This window comes from Podarcis filfolensis (genome assembly GCF_964270895.1).
Source record: "Podarcis filfolensis genome assembly, chromosome: 6".
Lineage (NCBI taxonomy): Eukaryota > Metazoa > Chordata > Lepidosauria > Squamata > Lacertidae > Podarcis > Podarcis filfolensis.
In genome coordinates, this window is record NC_139609.1 from 2,966,727 (window position 1) to 2,983,598 (window position 16,872).

The window sequence follows — 16,872 nt, forward strand, 5'->3', positions numbered from 1 at the left end:
AGGGACAACAATCACTTTTCGTGACTCAAGTAGTCTTTAAACTATTGACTAAAAGACTGCCTGCTCCCACGAAAGGATAGCAGTTCATTTACTCTGTGTTTCTTGTTTGGTGGTTTTGATAGGTTAGGGTGGGGCAGCTGTGACCCTCCAGATGTTGTTGGATTGACAACACTCATAATCTCCAGCCAGCATGGCCAGTGGTCAGGGACGATGGGAGTTGTGCTCCAACAACATCCCTGATCTCAAATGGTGAAGATTATTGGTTAAACACCGGCTCTTTCAACTGCGTCCAAAAATACACAGGAACATTTATATTACTACATGCGGGCGCTATCTCTTTCACATTTCAGTATTTTAAAAACCTTATCCAAATGAATGTAGCCATATTTTCCTATCTGATGGAGATGTTTGATAAACTTGTATCTTTTACATAAATGGATAGATATGTTTCATTTTGAAGTCTGTTGACAGGATTGATTGACTGAGGTGGGAAACTTAGCGTAACTGAGGAGATGTTCTTCCCCATAACTCATGCCAGCTGTGATCTTCATTGCAGTAGAGTTCAAGTGTCAAGTAGAGTTCAGCATCAAGTAGAGTTTCTGAGAAGTATTCAAAAGCAGTCCCATATACAGCACATTGCAGTTCTTGTCCCTGGGTGTTACTAGGGCATGAATGACCACTGTCCAGGCTACCTTTGTCCAGGAGCTGATCATGGTTAGCACATTAGTCTAAGCTGGTGGAAAGTGCTTTGTGCCACTGATGCCATTTGAGCATCCAGAATTATGTCCCAAACTAACAACATCTCTGGACTGCAAACCTGTTCCTTTAACAGAGGATGCAGCCCATCCAAGACAGAACTCCACCTCCTTGGTCAGATGGATAATTACTGACAAACACTCCCTCTTTGTCCTCTGGCCACACTTTAATATGTTGTTTTGTTTCTCAAAAGGAAAAATACGAAGAGGTTTTCCTGCATGATGAAATGGCTTCTCAGCAAATCAGTTCTGCAGAGTCTTTGCGCTATGCGCCCCCAGCTCCAAAGTCAACTTTGCCAAGAAAACTCCATGTGAGGAGCCGGACTCCAGCCCAGCCCACCATCATCCGAGGAGTCACTTACTATAAGGCCAAAGATCCTGAGACAGAAAAAGACCTCGATGAACGTGAGTTGTCCTTTCAGGACTGAGAAGGTTGCGGAATGGCACTTTCAGAATTCTGGATCTCAGGGAAATGCTGGCAGGCAGCTTGCGACACTTGCCGTCACTTTAATTCTGTTTACAATGCTTTGAATAATATATGGGGGGGGGGATAGCAGGTGAAATTTCAATCTCTTGATAGGATGGTTTTTTTAAAAGGACCAATGGGGAAATGGGAGCAGAGGAATGGGGATGTGAGCTTGAAACCATGGGAAATTCAAAATGGTTGGAAAACTTGAATCTTGGAAACAGAAGCAGTTACTCCAAACTGAAGGTATGTAGAAAGGCCTCAGCTGTGGCCTTTTAAGGCTAGGAAGGAGAATTTCACGACGACTCCCTCCCCACATGGCACATGGGATTTCCTTTCTCTTGCTGTGGCACAGAGAACGTTATATGTGGTGTGCACATGTTTTCAGGACAGCTTTTATTTTTATGATTGAGTGAAATTTGATCAGAAACAGGATATAGGGTTTAGGAATCAGCGAGGCGTTTTATCTTCTGTGGCTCATTACTCATTGAGCAGGTGAGGGGGTGCTTGTTGGCATTCCCTTTCAGAGTGTGGATCCGCTTGCAGTCGAAGGCACCTGGGGCTCTTTTGCTCTGCAAGTCACTTTCTGTAGGGCACCTGTCCTCTGCCACAAGGAGATGTTCCTGTCTCTAAGCAGGAGAGATGGATGAACTAGATGGCCTCTGAAATTCCTCCCAAAGCCAATTTATATTGTAATTATTTTGATAATATTTCAAAAACAGCAACAGGGATGTAGGCTTCTACGTGCCTATCAGTAGCTGGATGGGAGGTTGTGCATGTAAGAAAGTTCTATGTATGTCCTGCTTCACCAGCTAGCGCTTCATGGGCCCAGGAAACAAAGGGGGAATCCTGCCAGTCAGCTGTTCAGGAGGAGGAAGAGGGCATCAGCATCCTGGTTTGGTTGCTCTTCCTTTCCTTCCCACATCAAACTGCTGATCTTCTGATTCCATTTTCTTTTACAGTCTGCAGTCCATTGGACTGGGGTCAGAATCAGCAGAGTCATTTTGGACATTTAATATTAACATGGAACCTGATTCTCAGCTTTTAAGCTCCTAAGAACTGAGTCACACATTGCTTTCTTTTGAGGCTAACATTTAAGATGTTTTTAAGATGAGGCAATTGTAAGAGAATGTTTCGGCTTGTACACCCGGTGGGCTGAGAGAAACAAGGGAATTGCCTCCTGTTGTTCATCTAAGGATACCCAGTTAGGCCAGAGTTCACCGTGTGTTCCTGGTACTGAGCCAGTTCCCCCAGCATGGTAAACCGTAGTTAGAAGTTAATCATGATTGTGCCTTTCTGAGCTGTTTGTCTCCTCCTCCTTGTGCACAAAGGAACATGTGGACCTGTTTTATACTGAGTCAGCCCAGTAGTTCATTTAGTTTAGTGTTGTCCACTCTACACTGACTGGCAGAGGCTCTCCAGGGCTTCAGAGATGAAATCTTTTCCAGCCGTACCAGGAGGTGCCAAAGAGTCAACCTGGGGCCTTCTGCATGCGAAGCAGTTGCTCTACTATTGAGCTACAACCATTCCCAAACAAACCAGGACCCCTGACTTACTGGCATGTCCAAATCAATGATTGTGGTATGTTTCTCTCTCTACAAACCACAGTCTGTAAGTCAGGAAGAAACTATCCTGTCTGTGGGTGGTGGGTTTTTTGGTCACAAAGCAAACCGAAATCCCTGGCTTAGATGTAGCATTAAGCCAGTGGCTGTAGTGTGTAGTATTGCAGGGAGGAGGCAAACAGGCTAGAAAGGGGCAATCATTTTAAACCATTTCCATCCACACCGTGCTCAGGAGGGAAGGGTGAACCCCACATCTTGTTCTGTGTCTCCAGCAGAGGATGAGCATTTCAGTGGGGAGAGCCCAATTGATATGCTGATTGAAGACCAGCTATTGCAACACAGCTACCTGCCAAATATTCCCATGAGGAAGCAGCTGTCGGTGGAAAAGCCACTTATTCACCAAAGCATCAGGCTCGTCAAGCAGCATGCTGCAAGCGTCACATCTGCTGGAAAAGAAGCACCTGCAACCAGTGCTGCAACAACCAAGCTACCCCTGTCCTCTGCCATCGTGCCTCCCTCTGTTGAGCCAACACCAGTGTCTACCTCATCGGATCTCCCTACAGCCAGCAGCCATTTTGCAATGACTTTGGAGCCCACAGCAGCCACTGGAGTCTCCTCAGTGACTGACTTGGTGGATGAAGGCGCCACATGGCCAACAAAAACAGCAGCTCAAACTGCCACACAGTCTTCCACGATTGTGGCAACCCAGAATGCTTTTGACACAAAGCCCCCCATGGCCAAAGCAGCCACAACAGATTTCCACACACAGGCAACAGCTCAACCGACTTCAGCTGCCACAACCAAAGCGGTGCCCCCTGCAGCCCCTGCCAGGCCCAGCCTCACCGTCACACCCACACAGGGCCTTGACGAGGAAGATATCCGAAACAGCATTGGTAAGCGTGTGTCCTCCTTCCTTCACATTGATATTGCTTTAATCCAGACTTGTGACCAGGGTGTTGGTGGAGCTCTGTTTCTCACCTGTGATGCATTTGACAGACTGAGAGTAAACGGGGCCTGTAACATTGTTCCCTCCAAAACAAAACTTGGCTGGTCAAGTTGGGAAGAGAAATGGAGCCACCTCAACATTAGGTAAGCAAGCTCCACATATTTAGGGGATTCCCTAAGAACGCAGAAGCATTTTCTTTTGTAAATTTAGAAGAAGAAGAAAAAATGGTCTAAAAAGGACCTGTGGGTTTTCAGGACCTACCAAATGTTGACAACAGTTAAGCTATGGAATACTGAAGATGACAGTTGAAGAGAACTGGGGTGGGATTGATCTGATTAAGCCTCTGATGGTGGCCTTTAGGTGGAGATTAGGTTTGGGGAGATGTTTTCAAGGAAAGAAGTATCTCTTTCCACAGATACTGATGCACCAGAAAGATGTGTATGGAAACACCAGGCTTGTCTACCTAGCCTGGAGTAACATTGAGTAAAACAATTGGACTCTAAGTGGAAATAAAAGAAATAGCATTAGGCGAGGCAATATAGCACTGTAGCTCAGTGGCTGAGCATATCCCTAGCATCTCCCATCGGATGAGGTTGTGGATGCTGGGAAAGATGACGCACTTCTGCCAGCCAAGGTAGACAAGGCTAGTCTAGATGGACAAATAGTCTGACCTGATGTAAGGCAGCTTTTGAAGTTTCTTAAGAGTTTTGCAACGGTCGTCTAAACTGCCTGTGTCTGATGCTTATTAGAACTACAGACTTCAGGCACAGAAAAGCAGAACACTCACACCTGCTGCTCAGCCACATGGAATCAGGTGCCAGAGAAGCAGCTCTCGTATGCCTATGACAGCAGAAATGCTAAAGTGGCATTGCTTTTCTGCAGATTGATGGATTCCCCCCTTTCTCTCTCTCCGTGTGTGTGTGTGCGCACGCACACACGTGCATATGTGAGTGAGAGAGCACACCAAACACTACATTATATGAGGAAAACTAAATTCTGTGAATTGACCAGAAGCAGAATAAGGAACAGAAATTGCAAAATGATAGAATGCATGCAAGTATTTCCTGTTGATTCCTTTGCCATTGATCTGCAGGGGACTCCTAGAATTTGACTCACTCTGAGGAGAATTATCTGGTGTTTTAAAGGCTCTGGACCAGGGTCTGTTATCTGCTTTACAGACAATGTTAAGTTCTTGAGTTTTGTGGGCTGCATTGGTTACTGGCAAGCTATGAGCCTGTCCAGAAAGATTTTTGTATACGGCACATCCTCTGTGCCAACCCTGCCATGTTTATTAATATTATTGATTTATCCATCCATGTATTCCACAACATTTATATACTGCTTGAGTAAACCTGTCTTGATGTAACCAGGGCATGGGCTGCTGTGGCCAGGCCCTCCGATCAGAGCTGTCATATCAGCTGCAGTTGGTAAAAGGCACTCCTAGCCACAGAGGCTGCCTAGGCCTCCAGTGACAAGCCGGGATCCAGAAGCAACCCCAGATTGTGAACCTGCTCGTGTAACCCCCTTCAGAGTAGGCAATTGACCAGTTTCTCTGCCATAGGAACTACTCACCCACACTGCCTCCATCTTGCCAGGATTCAGGCTGAGCCTGAATTCAGATGGTATAGAGAAACAGAGCTGAGTGTCCGCAGACTGAGGGCCCCTGGCCCCCCAACTCCTCCTGCCTGCTCCCTGCAGCTCCAAAGAAATACAGCAGTTCCCCATTTGCATGGGGGTTGCGCTCCTCATCATGACACACCTCAGTGGGGCGCACATAAGCCCACCCCTGTTCCGGGGCCAGAAAAGGCGCATGCGTCAGCGGCCACACATGCCTTGAATGCGCACAAAATGGGAGTTGCCAGTATAAAATAGCAGATAAGCTGCTGCCCTGCAGTACCCCATAGCATACCCACCAGGGAGCCGAAAAGCCCCTTCCCGGTGCTACTCTCTAGATTTTGTCCCATAGGTAGGGCCAGAACCACTGTAACACAGTGCCCCCAATAACTGATCAATAAGGTATTAATAACTGGATAATAAGGTATGTAATAAGTAGATGAATAGCTTGCTTTGTTGCTGCTGGCTCTGTCTTCCAGCTGTTAATCACTTTAATTCCCTGGCCAATTCCCATACTTGTGTGTGCCATGTTAAAGGGAAAGGCGATTGCGGGGGGGGGGGGGTCAAGTGGGGAGAGAAGCACTTGCCTCTCCTTCTCCACTGCAAATCTAGCTCCACTTCCCACCAGCTCAACAGCTTCCCGGAAGCAGCAAGCTATGCTCACCCTCACCTGTCCACTTGTAAGGTTGAGGCAAAGGTTGCTGAGATAATTGGTGTATTTGAAACACTATGAATGCTTCAAATGTGCTACATACACAATGCAAGGTATTGTTGTCATTGTTGTCATTGTTGTTATTTGCTTCTCTGTTTTATTAACAGGCCAGTGCAAGGACACCTTGTCTACTGTCTCTGGGCCCATGACCCAGAACACGTATGGGCGGAATGAAGGGGCTTGGATGAAGGACCCCCTTGCCAAGGACGAGCGAATCTATGTCACCAACTATTACTATGGCAACACCCTGGTTGAGTTTCGGAACCTGGACAGCTTCAAGCAAGGTCTGCCTCTTGCTGTGTGATAAGATGCCTGAGAGAGAAAGAGAGGCTGAGTGTTAGTGGTGGATCCTGGATGGATTCAGAGCAAAGCCAAGGCACAATGTTGAATTGCCCCAGAGTAGGGCCATTATGGGACGTGGGTGGTGCTGTAGGTTAAACCACAGAGCCTAGGACTTGCCGATCAGAAGGTTGGCGGTTCGAATCCCCGGGACGGAGTGAGCTCCTGTTGCTCGGTCCCAGCTCCTGCCAACCTAGCAGTTCGAAAGCACGTCAAAATGCAAGTAGATAAATAGGTACCGCTCTGGCGGGAAGGTCAACGGCATTTCCATGCGCTGCTCTGGTTCGCCAGAAGCGTCTTAGTCATGCTGGCCACATGACCCGGAATCTGTACGCCGGCTCCCTCGGCCAATAAAGCGAGATGAGTGCCGCAATCCCAGAGTCGGTCACGACTGGACCTAATGGTCAGGGGTCCCTTTACCTTTTCCTTTAGGGCCATTAAGGAGTCTGGTGGGAGGGAGATGGGTAGCATTGATTCAGCAGTTTGAGGCTAGAATGGGCATAGAAGCATGAAGTCTTCGAAGCTAGTAAACTGCAGATCAGAAAATTAAGGGGACCCAAAATAGTCTATCCAGCACAGGTTGTTCCCACTTATGCTCAGAAAAAACGCTCCTTCATCCGTTTGGTGTGATACAAAATACCACTGGACACCACAGCTGAAACAAATACTTGAAATCTTCCAAACTTGAAATTTTGAACATGGACCTTTACCTCAGATTTTGAACACTTTAGATGTATTGGCATAACCTGATTTTTATTTTATTTTTGCAGGGTCAAATATGAAATCTCATATGTTGTCCACTGTCAAATATTAAATGCCATTACATAACATCTGTAAGATATTCTTAATACCGGCTAAAACACCACTGCTTGTCAAATAATGAAATCAAATAACTTAGATCAGTTGCGTAATCTCAGGCCGTGGGGGGGGGGGGATGTGGGGTGCAGTGCATGGAGGGAGCCTCCTGCAGCTGGCCTTGCAAGGCGCACCCAGAGCACACACACCGCAGCCCCTCCATCCCCTGGGATAGAGCTCTCTTCGCCCCGGGTCAAGCCTGACCAAGGGACGGAGCTGCGGCTGGGCTTGCACACATTGCTGCCCACTCGCCCCTCTCCACCCCTAGGTCAGGCTTGACCTGGGTATGGAGTTGCAGCTGGTGGGGTTGGGTGCGAGGAAGCTGCCTGTCCCTGCAGCTCGTTTGTGCGCTGGAGCCAGGCTCCACGGAAGGAGCCTGTTGTGGGGTGCCTGGTTGCACCCCCTTCAAAAAATTGTGCCTGGGGCCACGGCCCATTCACGCTACGGCACTGACTGAGGTACCTCAATATGTCAAATATTAGAATATTCAGAGAAAAACTACTGAATATTCAACGTTAATATTCACAGAGGAGGATCTTGGGAAATAAATTAGTTTCAGGCCTAGTTAGAGTAGAGGGAGGTGCCAGTGGCAGGTCGCCAGCTTTGCCTGACTTGAGGGGATGTGGTTGAGGAGGTGTTGCCTAGGGGAGTCCCAAGAGCCACATTGAGAAGCAGTTGAACTCCCACTGGAGGCCTGAGGTTCCCCACCACTGTCTTACACTGACCAGCTGGTACCGCACTACATGGACCAATAGCCTGATTGGGTATAAAGCAGTTTCCTGGACTCCTTTTTGAGCCTCCATAGGAAACAGGTGAACCAATGAAATTAAAATCAAGGGTGGTAAGAGCTGTTTGGCAGTGGGATGATCTCCCTTGGGAGGTGGTGGACTCTCCTTCCTTGGAGGTTTTTAAGCAGAGGTTGGATGGCCATCTCTCATGGATGCTTTAGCTGAGATCCCTGCATTTCAGGGGGTTAAACTAGATGACCCTTTCCCTTCCAACCCTACAGTTCTCTGTTTCTGTGATCTCTGCCCCTTAGGTCGATGGAGTAACTCATACAAGCTGCCATACAGTTGGATGGGGACAGGCCATGCAGTCTTTAATGGCTCTCTCTACTATAACCGGGCCTTTACTCGCAACCTCATCAAGTACGACTTGAAGCAGCGTTATGTGGCTGCCTGGGCCATGTTGGAAGATGTGGCCTATGACGAGGAGACACCTTGGCGGTGGCGTGGCCACTCTGATGTGGATTTTGCAGTGGATGAGAATGGCCTGTGGATCATTTACCCAGCCATTAATTACGAAGGCTTTAGCCAGGAGGTGATTGTCCTCAGCAAACTTAACGCCAATGATCTGAGCACTCGCAAGGAGACCACCTGGCGGACAGGCCTGCGCAAAAACTTCTATGGCAACTCCTTTGTCATCTGCGGTGTCCTCTACGCCATTGACAGCTACAACAAGAAGAATGCTAACATCTCTTATGCATTTGACACGCACACCAACACCCAGATCATCCCCCGCCTGCTCTTTGAGAATGAGTACTCTTACACCACTCAGATAGACTACAACCCCAAGGACCGGCTCCTCTATGCTTGGGACAATGGCCACCAGGTCACGTACAAAGTCATCTTTGCTTACTGAGGACACAGTGAGATAATGTTTAAAGGCCACTAGCACCTTTTTTTTTAATAAATATTTTTTTATTGTACAAATCAGAGTAAATAAGGTTTTTTGAAAAAAACTTTTTTCTTTTTTTTAAAAAAAGAGTGGATTGTAGATCAGTCCACATCCTAAGCCAACCCTTTTATTTTGGACATAATCCTGCTTTTGTTTTTATACTGAATGTGCTGCCTCCTATGAAACAATGGAAAATATTGTTCATTAGACCTGCTAAGTGCAGACTCTCAAATAATGAATAATAAGGCAAAGGGATGCTTTTCTAACAGAAGACTCACACTTTGGATAAGAACAGGGTCCCCGCCCCCATTTTTTATAATAAAACATCAATGTTAAAAACTTAGTAAAACCAGAGTCCTGCTCACATTTCCTTCTGTCATTGTATTTGTCTAGTTGCATTGTATACTCTGGGCCATAGACCCTGTAACTCTTGTTGCTTCTGCCCCAGTTGCTGTCTTTTGAACCCTGGGCTGGGAAAGATGTTGCTAGATTCTAACTCCCCTCATCCCTGGCCACTTGCCATCTGTGGTGGGGCTGATGGGAGTTGGGAGTTCAACAAGATATGGAGGGCCACAGGTTCTTCCCCTGCTTTACCCAGAGGAGTCTGTATGGGACAATTCAGGCTGAATTCCTAAACATACTTGCTAGGAAATGAGCCCCATCTAACATAGCAGAACTCCCCCCTGAGCTAACCTGCACAGAGCAGACTTGCAAGAAAACAATTTGACTCCTGTGCTGGAGAAAACTTGGGAGGAGACGAGTGCAGGCCATCCTTTCGTTGTTTGCTCCTTGTACTGGGTAGAACTCCTTCCAAACAGGCTTTATTCAGCTGGTAGATCTGTAAGACAACTATCCCCTTATCCCATGGTAGCTTATAGAGCGGGACTTTGTCAAAAGCTTTTTGAAACTCCAGATGTATACTGCCTACTGGATCCCTTCTTTGTATGTATGTATGTATGTGTGTGTTGACATTTTAAGAACTAATAAATAAAATAAATTGCTGAAGCAAGACTTATCTTTTCAGAAGCCATGTTGATTTTTTAGCAAACCATTTTCTGCTCAGTTTCTAATAATGCTGGCATTCTACCAATTAGGCTGACATGTCTGTAAATTGTGAGATCTTCTTTCTATATATATCAGCTTACCCTCAACGCTTGCGTTGGCATTGCAGGCTGGCCAGTGTTTCCTTTCACCAGGACCTGGTGGGAGCCAGGGTTGCCAGGGCTTTCCCTGCTGGCAGGTGAGCTTCAGCAAGGAGCCAAGGATGAGCACCTGGGATGGGGAGGGGGTTGGGGTCAGCTATTCTGCTTCTGCTCCCTCCACATCTGTTACGCTGTACTCTCCTACCTGGCTTTGGCTCCAGGACGTCCTAGGCAGCGCACATGACAGTCAGCAGCATGCAGGGTAAGGGAGCACACCTCAGGAACGGCAGCCAGGTCCAAAGCAACACGCCTGGAGCCTGTAGGCCGTGCTTCGCTCCCTTCCACCCCCACCCACCAGCACCCGCTCCCCGCCTTGTCCCCGTACAAGCCGCCTGACTGACTGGGGGGGAAGGAGGGAGCACCTCTGTGGGGCAGAGGAGGAGGAGGACCAGGCCTCTCTGGAGACCAAGAAGCCTGAGGCAGCGGAGGCCGCCTCAGGCCGCCTGGAGTTCTAGAGCAAATCTGGTGTGCCTGCAGGGCTGGAACCGCAAGGCTGTCCTGTGCCAGTGTGCTGCAGCTCCTGCATGCTTCTGCCTGGCACCACCCCTTCAGCTGCTGAGAGGTAGGTAGTGAGAAAGAGGCTTATGGGGTGCCCTCAGCCCATCTCTGTGTGCAGCAAGACCAGCTTGCCAGCCATGATTTGGGGCCAAAGGTGTGGGAGAGGGAGCATGGCGGCTCCTGGCACTGCTTTCCCCCAGGACTGTAGCTGCTGCATCAATCCCCAGACAGTTAAGCTCAGGGAACCTGCTGCCGCGGATCAGACCCACCCCAGCCCAACCGAGGTTTGGTCCCTATTGTTGTTAGTGGGCGAGTGCAGAGGAGACAGAAGATGGCAGCGCCCACAGGGGAGGCCTGAGGCGATGAGGGATTCCCCTCGATGATGCTACCTTTGCCCTCAGAAATGGCTCCGACCTCCAGATGTGGCAATAACCACACTCATCCTTTTCAATCAATCAATCAATCAATCAATCAATCAATCAATCAATCCCCCCCTTTTTTTGCTTTGCTTTGTATTTTTAGTCAATTCCTCCCTTTTCTTCCTTTTTTCTGGGGGGGGGGGTCCTCCCCTCCTATTTCCACTCTGTTTTCACTGCCATCTCTTAATTATCACCAGCTTTTTATTTTTTACTTTTACTTTCATTTTCATTTTCATTTTTTATTTCCATTATTAAATCTTTCAATACACCTTCTATTTTTTATCTTATTCATTTCTTTTGCTGTCGTGTAGTCGACTAAGATTGTCTTCCATGAATACGATCTTAACAGTGTGTCTGTAGGTGACTGTGGAGGCCAATTCTGGATCCGCACATCCTTGCACAGTGGAGACATAGATTTTCGGGTCAGCAACTCAACTACCCAAGTTTGCTATTAATAGTGCATAGGTGTTACTTGGGTGGGAAATAGATCTATATAATATGACACCCACATACACAGAGATATTGAGGCCAGTGCTGCAAGATAGAATTTGAACTGAATGCACACAATAAAACCAAGCATCACTGAACTACACTTAAAAGGTTTTTAATTTATTTTTTATCTTCTAAAGAACAGATACAGAAGTAGTCCCTGATTTTGACATCCTGGCTGTAGGATGCCTTCAAGCCAAAGCAGATGCATCACCTCAGGTACAAAACACACACAGATCAAAACTATATCCCTCCCCCAAAACAGTTCATACAAACAGAAGTTACTTTCTTGAAAACAAATAAACACAATCCTGAAGAAGGAAGTAACTTAGTACAAAAAGACAATGTGCACAATGCCGCCTTTTCACTTGTTTGTGGGGTGTTAACAAGCACACCTGGGCTTGTAGAAAAAACTGGTCTAAGCTTGGGGGGGCAATCAAAATGAGATCAACTCAGAAAATGGTCTCTGCTTAGCTTCTTCTGAAAGGGAGGTTTTCAGTTTTAATAAAGTGTTCTGCCAGAGTTGTGTCCCAAGCCAAGGGCAGCTGGCCAGTTGCACACAGGCAGTGCTGAGGCTGGCAGGAGGACAGCTGAAAGCAGTGACTTTCACATGGGCTAGACAAGAGATTAATAAAGGCCCTCAAGAAGGGGGAGGCTTTTAAAATAAAGCATAGCATCCCTAACAAAGGAGGAGTGCCCTAGCAAACCAAACGGCACTGCTCTAGTTCATACTGTAGCTCCTTGAACTTGCATTACTCCCCCACCCGCAATGGGCCAAGACTAGCACTAGGAGAAGGATGTGAGCCTGGTGCACTGAGCAGCCCCAAGGAACCCTGTATTATGTATAGCTAGGACATATCTACCCAACTTAGGCCAGCATGTTGGGTGAATGAAAAATCAAAACTTGACAAAACCAAGCTTGGTGTGTGTGGGGGGGGGCTGCCTGATTTGGCTGGTAATTGCTTGGCAGGGCCAAAAACTCAGCAGGATTCTAAATGCACCCTCAAACCATACCCTTTATTACAGAAAACGTTTGGCTATACCAAAACTGCTTGCTTCAAACTGTGTTATTGGACCATATGAGTCTGAAAAGCAGAGGAAAGCACCCCAAAATGGTTCACCCTTCAACTATGCAACAGATCCAACACTGTAGCCTTCCTACTGGATTGTGACCCTCTTTTTAAAGCCATCTTGCACTTTCCCCCCAAAAACACCTTTCCAAAAATGTTTCTGTGTATATTTCCATTAATATTAAATTGTGCAAAATACGGCTTTCTACAGGGAACTGCTTTCAGGATGCTGAGATTTCTTTGTGCCACGATGGGGGCTCAGCATCCAAGTGAACAACGCCTTCCTTAATAAAATAATGTTTCTGAACCATTACTCAGCTTCCACTAGGAGCCTGCAAAGTTTCCTCTGCCAGAAAAATGCAGCAGAATCCCTCCATGCTCAAAGACTCTTTAGCACATACACCCTGAGATGCAGTGGAGGGGTAAAGACAATGTATGGTGGAGTTCCAGTCACATAAGCACATTTTGTAAGAGGCAAATTCACCTGTTGCATGGTAAAATTCTGGCAAAGCAAGGCATTTTCTCAGCATAATGGACAAATAAGAGCTGGCGCATATATTGTTGTTGTTGTTTATATAGTGCTGTCAATGCGCATAGCACCTTACCAGATAAGCATGAATGTTGGGTCCTTGGCCTGAAGAGCTTATAAATGAAACACGGGAGACAACAAATGCAGAAGAAGAAGATGGAGACAAGCTAAACTGGGACTTGTCAGAGGTGGCCTCTCTCCTTTGGAGCATCTGTCCTGCTGATTTCTAGGCCCCAGTAATAAACTCTTAGCTGATGCACCAGCTAGCTCCTGGGTTTTTGGTTTGTTATTTTAAGAATGTTTAGGGTTGATGCTTTTCAATTTTCATTGCCATTTTGTTATATTGTTTGGGCTTTTCCTTATGTTTTATGTATGTCACTTTTGATACCTCGGCAGAAAGTTAACCAGTAAGTTATTTCAGTTAAAAATCAATTCACTTTAGTTACACACTCGGAGCTTTAACTATAACTACCAGCTTATTTGCACAAAATAATTGAGCACAGGAGTGGTGTACTCCAGTGAGCAGGGTAAGTTCAGATAAGCTTCATGACTGCACCTAACTTGACAATGCCACTTTCAAATCAGCTCAAACGCTGCGGGACAATTTAACCCCTCCTGCTGCCAGTCATAAAAGGGTGTACAGAAGTTACAGCAACTGCATCTATAAGCCAGGATTTCTCTACCCTTGTCTCATCCCATTCATAGGAGCTTCTACTGCTACTTCCCAGGTATGTGTATCTGACATTACTTGTGCAAGTGTTATTTGCACAAATGTAGTGGTATGTACAATGTCTGAACTGACTCCCTTTTTCTATTTTAGAAACAGGCAACAAAGGAAGCAAGAGGCTGCTGGTTCTGTAACACCTGCCCTGGTCATGCCATAGCGGCATGTTCTTCTCTGCTGAGAGTGCTTCTGGCATGAGCTGAGTTTTCTCTTGGGAGAAGGCAGCCATTCTTGCTGTAAGCCCTATTTGCTTCAGCATGCATTTAACAGATGCATAACACATCATCCCTGACTTACCCTTATCATACAAGTTACCCTGAGCATATCTATATGGAAAGACAGCAAATATATATATTTAAAATAAATAAATATAAACCTTAGCCTCCTGGCTCTAGCTTCTTTTCCCTTTGCATGATCCATCCATTTGCTACAAGAGCAGCACACTCTCCTTTCCTATTTCTGACAATTTCAAAGCACATCCCAATATGGGCGCTCTATATGCCCAATATGGGTACTCATTATCCCCACGTGCTCCAAAGGAGTGGGTGGGGGAAGGCAGGGAACCTGCTCTCACTGACTGTGGACGTAGTTAACTGGCTCTGGCTTTGGTAGCCTTTGCATCTTCTTTAAAAGGCACGCCCATTCCCAGCTGCCTAGAAGCTATCCCCTTTTTCCTGACAGAGTAGGGATTTGCACAGCTACAACTGTTCCCCAACACAGCTTTGCTTTGGCTTCCTTCTGCAAAGCCCAAGGTCATTACACACTGTTCTATGGCCTTATCAAGGCGATCTGTTCAAATATTGTTCATATTACATATTAGTGTTTGCAGGACAGCTCTGCCATGTCCCATGTCGCCAGGCAATGGATTTAGAAGAAGGAAAAGTGCTTTCTTAGGCTAAAAATAAAAATCTAAAATCAGATATATGAGAGAACATGCAAAGGAGACACTCACAGGAGAGTTGAAACACCACAGCCTTAAAGCAAATTCTGGAGAAGAAGCCTCATATCCATTAAGGCCAAAAGTGCATTTAGCTACAGTTGCTAAGCAAAGTTTAGCAAACTGAAGATTGGCCACTGAGTGTGTGTGTTTCTCTGTGAGTCTGTGTGTAACTGACAAGGAGCTCTTCCAAAGTCAGTTTCAGTTCCCTCTGTGCAGGCTGATACTATGAGTCAAAACTTGGGTCTGCACAGTGAGGTCACACGCGCCAGCCAACAGATGCTCATGAAGACATGTCCAACCACATTCCAGACAGCACTACAACTTTGTAACCCCACTAGCTAGGGAAATAATTGCTTGCCCATCAACTATACATTATTAACTTGAGGGATGGATAACCGGTAGCATCACCAAAAGATCTATGTTTATGATACAACAGTTATCTTGAGGTTGAATTAAACATCTGAAGCACTAGAAGCAAGCTGTCTTGGGAGACCTTCATCTGCAATCCACATCACCACAGCTGGGAGCTCCTTGTTTTCTCTCCCCCTCTACTTTTGCCATCGATCAAATCAAAACAACCAAAAGCCCACTTCACCTATTTTTATACAACCAAGTAATGTTTTAAAAGCATCCTGCATGTTACTGGAACAGTAGCAATGGTACAAAGCAGTGGGGACGGATTGGGTTAGTAGTCTTAGAGGCTTATTTGATAGCCTCATGTTGACTGTGATAGACTCTTGACTGAGGCAGGACACTGCCCATAAAGCTGCCATGGCAAACCCATTAAGAAGCAACCAGGCCAATTGGTCATTCCAGGGTATTAAGCCTGACTTTCGGAGCCTACTGTGATGATTCTGTGATTGCTCTCACAGCAGGAGCTGCCTCTGGGACAGTTGGAGGAGAGCTGTAGAAGGATGTTGTATGGTTCCTCTGATGGTCTCGAAGGTAATGAGGGATGGAGGAGCTTTTGATGTGCAAGATCCTGGTGTCCATCACTTCACAGTCTATCTGCATCATAACTTCGTAGTCTTGGCCATTGATTATTTTCTCTACAAAAGTGAAAGAAAAGAGTCATAATGGGGAAAACATTTCCATAACTGTATGTATGTTATAACATAATCTAACATAACAATATACATGCAGCTGCTGTACAGAAAAGTTGCTCCTACATTTCTTACAAACTAATTCATATGAAATGAACAACACTTTGTATGAACTAAAAAGAAAGCAGCATTCTATTCCATTTGTTACTGGGTACATTACTTGGATGGCTTTATGCCATGAAGAGGTCTATAAACGTGTATTACAACAACAACAACAACAACAACAACAACAACAACAACAACAAACAAACAAACAAACAAACAAATTGTTGTGGAGTGCTTTCCCACAAACTCAAAGCAGGTAACAGTCTATAAAAAAACAGGAATAACCCCACCACACTTAGAACAAACAAGAACTAAAAATAAAAAAAACTTCAAAAGGGAGTGATACAGAGTAAATTATCCAAATGACCAGTGGGGAAAATATTTTACACCTGTTACACTCCAGTAAATATGTCAATTTCCAAAGACACCCAGGTTTCAAAATTTAGGACAGACCACAACAAAGTCCATGTTCCTGGCATCATGGGCAGTATCAGCTGGCCTGATTTCAATTGGCATTTGGACACATACAAAGAGAGGCAGTCCTGAAAGTGTGTTCCACAGCATGTTGATTAAAGATACTAGGAAACCCAGGATCCTCCTAGACCAGGGCTGTTTATCAGCCTTCCAGAAGTTGCCGAATTACAAAACCCAGGACCCTCAGCAATTAGACACATGGCTGAGTCTGATGGGAGCTGAAGTTCAGCAGTATCTGGAGGGCCACAGGATCCCCACCCCTGTCCTAGATGTACTCAAAAACAGAACTAAACATCCACCAATGAAAATCAGTCCTGGATGGATAGCATTTGGAAAGTGATCAGTAGGTTTCTATTTATCAAGAAGGAAGAGTGAAGAATCTCACTGGTTTCCAAGCAAAGCTGTATAAAAGTATTGTATGATTTTTAACCTGATCCCTCTGCTGTGCTTAGC

General features: G+C 46.0%; 3 protein-coding genes across 5 annotated transcripts in view; 2 read left to right on the forward strand and 1 right to left on the reverse strand.

Annotated features, from left to right (window-relative positions):
- The window catches only part of OLFML2B (olfactomedin like 2B), a 32,945-nt gene extending 23,008 nt beyond the window's left edge, over nt 1-9,937 (forward strand). Inside the window, exons 5-8 of one of the 2 annotated variants that reach the window (XM_083621382.1) lie at nt 950-1,160; nt 3,056-3,676; nt 6,163-6,339; nt 8,289-9,937. In XM_083621382.1, the coding sequence (XP_083477508.1) occupies nt 950-1,160; nt 3,056-3,676; nt 6,163-6,339; nt 8,289-8,890 (1,611 nt within the window). In that variant the 3' untranslated portion in view covers nt 8,891-9,937. The remainder of the gene's footprint in view (nt 1-949; nt 1,161-3,055; nt 3,677-6,162; nt 6,340-8,288) is intronic. The other variant, XM_083621383.1, reaches the window with a different exon arrangement.
- The window catches only part of LOC310765884 (uncharacterized protein), a 148,474-nt gene that overhangs the window by 51,046 nt on the left and 80,556 nt on the right, over nt 1-16,872 (forward strand). The window lies entirely within an intron of this gene.
- The window catches only part of ATF6 (activating transcription factor 6), an 83,588-nt gene continuing 78,349 nt past the window's right edge, over nt 11,634-16,872 (reverse strand). For both annotated transcript variants that reach the window (XM_083621403.1, XM_083621404.1), the window contains exon 16: nt 11,634-15,846. In XM_083621403.1, coding sequence (XP_083477529.1) covers nt 15,638-15,846 — 209 coding nt within the window. In that variant the 3' untranslated portion in view covers nt 11,634-15,637. The remainder of the gene's footprint in view (nt 15,847-16,872) is intronic.